Raw genomic sequence first — 8,579 nt, 5'->3', positions numbered from 1 at the left:
GTATAGTTAAGCCTAGACTCAAACTGCTGTGTGTAAAAGATTAATGAGCATAATGTAAAATGCCAGGGCTCTTTAGAAACAGTTCGCGTGATAAAGCCCTCTTATGATGCAGGCTTTCTGATTCTATCTACGGTCTCCGTCAAACGGAACATCGAACATTTCCTGATGTTCCTTTCTTTTCAAAATAATCAACTATTTTGTATACGTCTGATTTCTTTTATTCTTTTACATCTTGGACGAATGGGACTTTGCATTTGTTACTATATTTCAAAGAACCAGTAAGAAAATTAATTAGAACTTTATCATGAGCCATGTCTTAAATTACGCAGCCATCCAGATGTCTCTCCTCGCACACAAATTTCTGTGATTTGTCAGCAACAGTTGAATTTGCATTTTTGCATTTTCGGTTACTTTTCTGATATTAGTGTGTTTTTCTACCATTTTCTGAACAATTCCGATTCAGTTAATAATGTTAATAAACGTTTCCTTACTAACATTTTCTGTCTTTTATTCTGTTACAACGATGTTTCGGACGTTCAGCATACAACAGTTTCTATCGGATAATAAATTCTGTAAAGATTCTTTGAAAGCAAAGAATGCAGTCAACTAAAATAATAACAGACTTGGTTTGATAAAGTCTGTTCAAATCATTGTAAGTCATATATGCCACTATATCTTCTTTTGCACATGGAAGAAAAATAGTCAAATTTGTCAGAAAAGGAAATTCAGAGAAACCTAATTACAATTAAAACAAGTCTAAGAATACCTTATTTCAACTACATAAATGATAAAATTTCTATGTAACCTCCGTAACATAATATCTTCTCGGTAACAGAATAAAACATGTGGTCGCCGAAGGCACATTTCTTTTTTAAAAAATTAGTAAGATTTTAAATATTACATAATGACGAGAACATTACTAAAACCAGATCATAGTGGGTGCAGTGACTAAACAAGGACAAGTTCAATGCAGTCAGACGACCTATCTCACCTCCATAATGGTATTGTGGGAAAAATCAAGCTCTATATCACTTTTCTACTGATAAAATAGCCAGAAAAAATATATATTTATTGAATCTGAGTCAGTTTTGACATATCTCTTTGGCCAAACTTTCATGTATGAAATTTGAATGTCGCACTGGAATTTACGAACAAGTTATCGCCTCCGTAACGGACATGTTTAAAGAGGCATATTTATTTCAGTGCTATATTCTATGTATAGTTTTACGTTCAAACCGAATTGATAAAGCAGAGAAAACACATTCAAACACCTTAAAACATAATCTCATAAACATAATGTAGTGGAATGTTTTTTTGTATACAACTATGAACTTACCTCATTTACTTGAAATACTGTTCCACCAATAATTTAAAATTACACTTAAAAGTCTTTGCAGATCAGCCTCTGCTTCCTTCGAGTGACGCATGAGAAAAACTTAATTGTGCTTTCCGCATTTCAGTAGGCAGTTAGAACAGCTAAGATGTTATGTGACGGAAGTGATACGTTACGGAAGAGATAAAATTGTTTCAATATTTGATAACTGTTCGATACCTTGATGGCATATACTGAAAACAAGCTTTCTTACTGATGCATTCAAGGTAAATGTTATCACGTACATTTGAAGAAGTCCCCGTTACGGAGGAGAGATTTTAAATCGCGACAAAATAAAGATGAACTGGAAACGATAATATCAGAAATATTTACTTATCAGATAGTAACAAGGGAGTTATTTTAATAAAGTTATAACATTTAACGACAGTTTGTGTCACTTTTGTCACATCTATACCTTTTTCAAAATCCTTTGCTAATATATTAGTTATTGTTATGTTAGGTGAAAAATGTTTTAGGCGACAGTAATAATTTTGATCGGGATGAATGCATTTTGTGCTTATGCTATTGAAAGTGTTCTTCCGCAATTATAATGAACCCTCTTTCATAATACTGCATGTAGTTTTGGTGCACAGATGTACTCCAGTGCTATTAATAGAGTTATTGATTGGCTCATTATACTTGGCGACATGGCTGAAATGAGCAGAAAGCTTTTATTTCAATCCTACTGCACATAGAAAGTACAAAAAAGATCGACTAAAAGTGTTAAAAAAACAAAGAATATGCCCTGGCTAAAGTAAAAACCTCTTTCCAATGTATTTATTCATCATGTGTTTGTAATAGATGAACAAGAATGGAGGCGACAAGGAATTTTCTAAAGTGGGTCAAATTTTTGGTTTTGACTGTTTAATGGCTACGCTACCTCACAGATCGATTATGTACTTTCAGATTGTCCAGACCTCATACACAGTTATTCCATTTGCGAAAAGGACGCGGTTAACGTATCCTCGCATGTGCCAGTGACAGTTCTCCTGAAGTTGTCTGTTGAATTAGTGGACACACATTGTCACGCTGAAAGAAAGCAAAGTAAACCTAAAAAAGTGTATGCATGGAATAAACTTGATCAAGATTCATTTACTGAACATGTACAATCAAACCTCAATAATAAGGAAAGGAGAGATTCTGATGACATTGTTAAAATAGTAACTACATGCTTGAAAGCAGCAGCGGATCAGGCAGTACCTTCAAAAATATTGAAATTTAAAGGGTCTAAACGCCCAGCCTCTAAAGAGACGCTGTCTTGTATGAAAGCAGTGAAAAAAACTTACAAGAAATGGGAAGCTTCGGGTAAACCTCGCTTTGGGCAATTATTTCTGGAAAACAAATTAGCTAAACGCGCATTACGCAGTCAACAACGCACCTTGGAAGCGATGAAAAGAAAATCGTTTTATGACTCTCTTATGAAAAACCCAACTAATCAGAAATTTTATCAACTTATTAAAAGAAGTAGATCGAAAACTGAATCAGGGTCGGCTTGTATCCAGCAGTGAAGGGAGTTAAATATTTTGACACAGATCAGCAGAGACAATGTTTTGCCCAGTATTTTGAAGATCTAGCAGTACCAAAAGACCAGAATTATGACAATGTGTTTTTAGAATTGTGTAATGTACGCGTAGGAGAGACTGAAAATAGGTATCAGTGTGATACAAAAACAGATGTTCAGGTGACAGAGTCTGAAGTCGATATAGCTATTGACCAGCTGAATAATGGAAAGGCTCTGGATGAGTATGGGCTCTCTGCGGAACATTTTAAAGCATCCAAACCCGTCATTGTACCAGTGATAACTGACTTATTTAATCAAATTTTGGCGGAGAAAAAGCTGCCTGCCACTTTTAAAACCGGAATTATCACTCCAGTATTGAAAAAGGGAAAAGATTCAAAATGTATGGAAAACTACAGGGGAATAACCGTATCATATGTATTTGGACAATCTGTTTACCAGTTTGGGTTTACAAAAGGTCTGTCGCCGAATATGGCATCTTTACTAGTCAGTGAAGCGAAAGCTGAAGCTCGTTATAACCATTAACCTCTGTACTTTGCTACGTTGGATAGCCAGAAAGCGTTCGATGTAGTTCATCACACAATTTTGCTCGATAAACTCTCTGACAAGAGGATCCAGAAAGACATTTGGCTTATCATCAAAGATTTGTATACTAACATTTCTTCTAAAGTTAAATGGTTCGGATACTGCAGTGAAGATTTTCCGATAAATCAAGGTGTTAGGCAAGGCGGGATACTCTCGACCCATTTATACAAGGTCTACATCGATCCACTACTAGACATTCTGAAGAATAAAAGGCTTGGGTTTGGTCTGGGTACAGTATATATCGGCAGCCCGACTGTCGCAGATGACGTAGCATTTCTCACAAGATTAAGAGATGAACTACAGTTAATGTTCGGCGAAGCCGGGGGTTACTCGTCCTGCAATAGGTACCAAATACATCCAATGAAAACGGAAGTAACTTCGCTCACAGACTATAAGACAGATGAAAAAGATATGTGGACTTTAGTTGGAAATGAGTTAACAGTGTCTAGTAGTTCAACGCACCTGGGGCTCTCACGACAAGGTTAAAGGGAATCTTAAATAAATGTTACTAAGAGAATTAGTCTAGCTAGACGAACAGCTTATCTTTTAATGAACACTGGTATTCATGGAACTAATGGGCAGAACCCAAAAGTATCATATTTCATATACAAAGCATATATTCTTCCGCGAATGTTATACGGTCTTGAATTCATTCATATGAATAAAACACAGCTTTAGCAAATGGAAAGATATCATCGAACTCTCCGACAAATACAGTCATTACCCCCAACGAACCACCACCTCTGCAGTATTCCTGCTTTTGGGAGCACTTCCTATCGAAGCTGAAATTCATAAGAAGCAACTAAGCCTCATTCATTCAGTCATATGTAGTGATAACAAATGTCTATAAGAAATGATACAGCGCCAGTTGGCTTGCAGCTTGGACAACGTATACAGTTTCTTCTACACCATTGCCCAAGTGCTTGCGAAATATAATCTGCCGACCCTAAGTTCGCTTTTCGCCTCTGCTATTGGGAAATCACAGTGGAAGAGCATGTGCAGGAAAGCTATAGAGGCATACTGGACCAGGGTATATGTCGACGATGTGAAAGCCAAGAAAACGTTGAGGTACCTGTCTATTCATCGTTTGCTATCGGATCTACACATCTGGTGTGGCAGAATGTAGAAACAGTGGCAGCGGTTAGGAAAGCAGTCATCAAGGCGCGATTTTTGACGGGCGTATGTATACATGCTCCAATCCAGTAAGCATGTATTCAGTAATAAGACTGTTGACCCAACCTGCCGTCTGTGCCAACTGGGCGTGGAAGATATTAGACATATAGTGACAAGATGTCCGGCATTCCATAGTATCCGTGTATCTACTCTTACTCAACTCAGAGACATTATAACTAAAAACAGTGATATTGACGTATGGTCTATGTATTTCAAGAATTGGGACTGTTTTCTAAAACTCATTGCCGACCCTGTGTGTGTTGCTGTAATGGTTCCTGAACTACGTGATATTAGCGCCACAGTAGAAGAACTCTCTAGAAACTTTTTCTTTAAAATCCATGTCAAAAGGCTACATATACTTAAACAACTGGAGTGATGGCCGCCCACGGACATACTATAATGTAAATTACGCAGAGTTATATAGTGTTATCGCATAGTGCGGCAATTTTCCTTTGATCTTTGCAGTATGTTAAACATGGTAACACACATTAATACTACAAAATCTGTGCTGATATTTTACAAAACTATTACGATATATATCAACACAGAAATCTCTATAGAGTTTCATTAGAAAGAAACTGTTGTGATATATATCAGCACAGTAAAAGTGTTCCGATATATATCGCAACACTTTTACTCTTATCCTGGCCAGCTAGCTGAGGCCCTATCGAGGGAGTATAATTTTTTCCTTTCAAAGAAAAGATGATATTAGCTCCAATTTACAGTTCACAGAGAAAGAATTATCACAAACACCTACATTTATAAAGTAAAAGAATAAATAAACTAGAACATTTTAAATACTCGATAGTTATCGCCAAATTCAGAAATACATGAAATTCTGAGATTTCTCAAATGTTTCTTTTTCTTTGTTTTTGTTTTTACAAACAAAACAACAAGTGCACGAAGCTTTTAAATTGACACATACATAAACTTATATATTATATACTTTGTGACGCATTATTGCGGTGCCTCTGACAGAAAGAGGGAGAATACGAACAACAAGACAAGATTTGCTTAATTAATGAGGACTAATGCCGAACGGAAGGTAGACAAATCTGTAAACACTGCAAATATTTGCTTAATTAATGAATATTTTTAATTTTTTTTTGCGATAGATTTGCAAAAATACGCTTTTAATTCATAGTAACAGATATTTAGCATGGTAACTGCAGGTAAGAACGTTTTCCCCAAGCATACGTAAAATAGGTCACAAACTTTGACATATAAACACCACGTAGGTAGCGAAATTAGTGATGACGCGAGATTAGTCATGTCGAGTATACCTGAAATCGGTTGTAATTAATAAACTTAAAGTCTATCCCGTATTCTTGTTTACTGGCGTTTTATCATAAATGATTAATTATATTTCTTGGAAGACCAATGTAAGGCGAATCATGACCGTGCTGGTCAGTAACGCAGGAGACACAGGATTAGGGACGGCAAAATACAGTAACATAAGAGCTTCGGGCTTTTCTTCTGTGTTCGTTTTCATCAATTTACAAGGGAAACATACCTTTACTCATCGTATCTATCTATCAAATAGTGATAATTGGTGGCAACACAAAGAATAGCATGACCAAAAAGATGTTTAATGCTCCATTCTGATAAGAGTCATGTCACCATATGTTACTATTAAATTGAAGTATATGGAAATTGACTAGATGAACAAACAGGATGGTATCAATTTATCTAAGAACTTGAAATGATGTAGTACTGATCCTTAAGGTATACAATTATACTGGTTGTAATAAAAAAGCGTACCACGCTGTGGACATACCATTGGGTTCCGTGTTTCGTGAAGGTTTGCATCAGCTCGCCAGAACAGTATGATTTGTTACGTTTGTTACACTGCAGAATTTTGTCTTTGTGTCTTTTCATATGTCCCTTCGGATTTGATTTTGTTGCGTATGTTTCATAGCATAAGTAGCATGAAGCCATAACAATGAAATGATAATGCAACGACTCACCTATTTCTTTGCTTACATTTATTGCAGGTATATTGGAATGCAACAAGTAGTGTAGCACATGGGGAATGGGTGATATTACATGATTTTTTACCGATATGTGATTGGTTTTTCGCATTTATGGAACGCCGTTTTCGCAATATAGCTGGAAAGCTATATGATATATAGAGAAATGCTTGTGATCTGAATTCCTCATTCATTACTTCATATAATTTATTCAAACTTTCAGCAATGATCAATATTGATACTTAATTGTGCATATGAGACTTTTTAAATCATTTTTAATTTCCTGGATTATGGTTCTGTGTTGTTTTGCTCTATATGTCAACGTAGTCCAGGTGAAGGCATGAATCACATTTGTGATAAAGCGCCCCGTTTGTTATTAACCACACACGCGTGACTATAACCCTAATAATCCCCTAAAAACCCTTAAATACTGTTTCGCAGCTGCAAAGCATGCAATGTACAATTCTCCAAGATGGCTGTCTCCCAGAATCCCCAATGTTCGACGCTAAAACCCGTTACACGGTACGGTACCGTATATTCTACTAAAAGGTCAACGACCAAAAGGAGTGTAGCCTACTCTGTTGCTAAATATGCCATCCAAATATTAGAATTTTGAACCCAATTGTCAATAAAAACTCCAAAATACCCATCCCATGAATTTGAGAAATGTGGAAATTTGTACGCCATTATGTCAAAAGAAATCCAGAATCAATGGCGGTCAGTTCAACGCACTCCGTCCCTGGGCAGTTCCAGCCATTTGGAAGTTTAACCAGTACTAAAAATGCAAACACCCGCAAGCAACTGACAATTTGCAAGTTGCCTACGAGGCAACTTCCTCCTCGATTCAACCTACAAGGACGAAGCAAGAAAACATCTACCTTCAACTCATTTGCGAGCATGTACGACATGAACGCCTTTTCCACCTCTACTGACTGTAAAGTTTCACCCCATTCCTAGTGGTGACTGCAAGGACCCGCTCCACATCTTCGTTCAACAATCTCGCCACTGCTGCCGCTGTCATACCAATGAACCAGGGTGCGGAGATACTGTTCCCTGGAGGTGCAAAGTATGGGGCGTCAGTTTCACGGTTTCAAGCAGTAACCTGGAGGGCTCCACACTTCGCAAGGCTTCAGTATGTCCCGTGGTAAACCTCCTCCTTGCGACGAGATTGGTAAATCCAAAGTGAACATTTACGAAATGTTCCGTCCATCGCGTCCTCTTTCAAGCCTTGGAAACAGTACAGATGGATCTTCTGCTCCCTTGGCACAATTCCAACACACTGATAAAAGAGGGATGCAAGGAGCTCCGAAAACTCCCCTTCATGACGCCCCCTGCAGTGCAGCACAAGCACATGACGTGACTCCAACAGGCCCAACGCTGTTGCTAGAACATCTCTTTGGACTGCCCACTCTTCAATAGGAGCCGTGTGATCCAGCCTAATCTCTCCCAAACCTACAACTTCTGGCCACTGCAGCATCTCCTGTAGTTTAGCGATCGTTGCTGGCCTCACCCCCGCTGCGTGCCTTGGATGTAAACCTACAGTGGTCACTATCCCCCGGCTTTTTAGGAAGTTGACATCTTCCAGTGAAGGGTAGGTGATTGGGTCACAAAAATTCGCCACTGCACCACAGAGATGGACGCAATTGCTCTGATCCATTGATTGAGTAGACCCCTGCAACTCCCTGAGGTTGTACGTTGCTAACCTCAGCTCCCTTCCCAGTCTATCAATGTGAAAGTGGCTATCGAAAGCACCTTTCATTCCCTCTGCCGTCTCTGTATTAACCCTGGTTATGGGCTCAGTTCAACCGAGACCCTCTTCTCCCCCTTCCGCAGAACTCTCTGCCTGCTCCACACATTCGGCCACTCCTGCTACCTCAACATCCATGGCCTCTGACTCGGAGATGGTTCCCTCGAGGGCAACTTCTATCCCCTGCGATGATTCTCCGCCTGTGCCTCTGTA

At 38.3% G+C, this 8,579-nt stretch overlaps 1 protein-coding gene across 1 annotated transcript; it reads right to left on the bottom strand.

Moving 5' to 3' along the window:
• Positions 1-7,748: 7,748 nt before the first annotated feature.
• On the bottom strand, positions 7,749-8,378 carry LOC128554156 (3'-5' ssDNA/RNA exonuclease TatD-like). Its single transcript, XM_053535405.1, has one exon. The coding sequence runs from the start codon at positions 8,376-8,378 to the stop codon at positions 7,749-7,751; it is 630 nt and encodes a 209-aa protein (XP_053391380.1).
• Between the last annotated feature and the right edge of the window lie 201 nt (positions 8,379-8,579).

The sequence above is a fragment of the Mercenaria mercenaria genome, unplaced genomic scaffold (genome assembly GCF_021730395.1).
Source record: "Mercenaria mercenaria strain notata unplaced genomic scaffold, MADL_Memer_1 contig_4763, whole genome shotgun sequence".
Lineage (NCBI taxonomy): Eukaryota > Metazoa > Mollusca > Bivalvia > Venerida > Veneridae > Mercenaria > Mercenaria mercenaria.
This window is presented reverse-complemented; position numbering and strand designations above follow the sequence as displayed.

Coding starts and splice junctions, on each gene's coding strand:
- LOC128554156 (XM_053535405.1), bottom strand. CDS start 8,378: ATGAAAGGTGCTTTCGATAGCCACTTTCACATTGATAGACTGGGAAGG.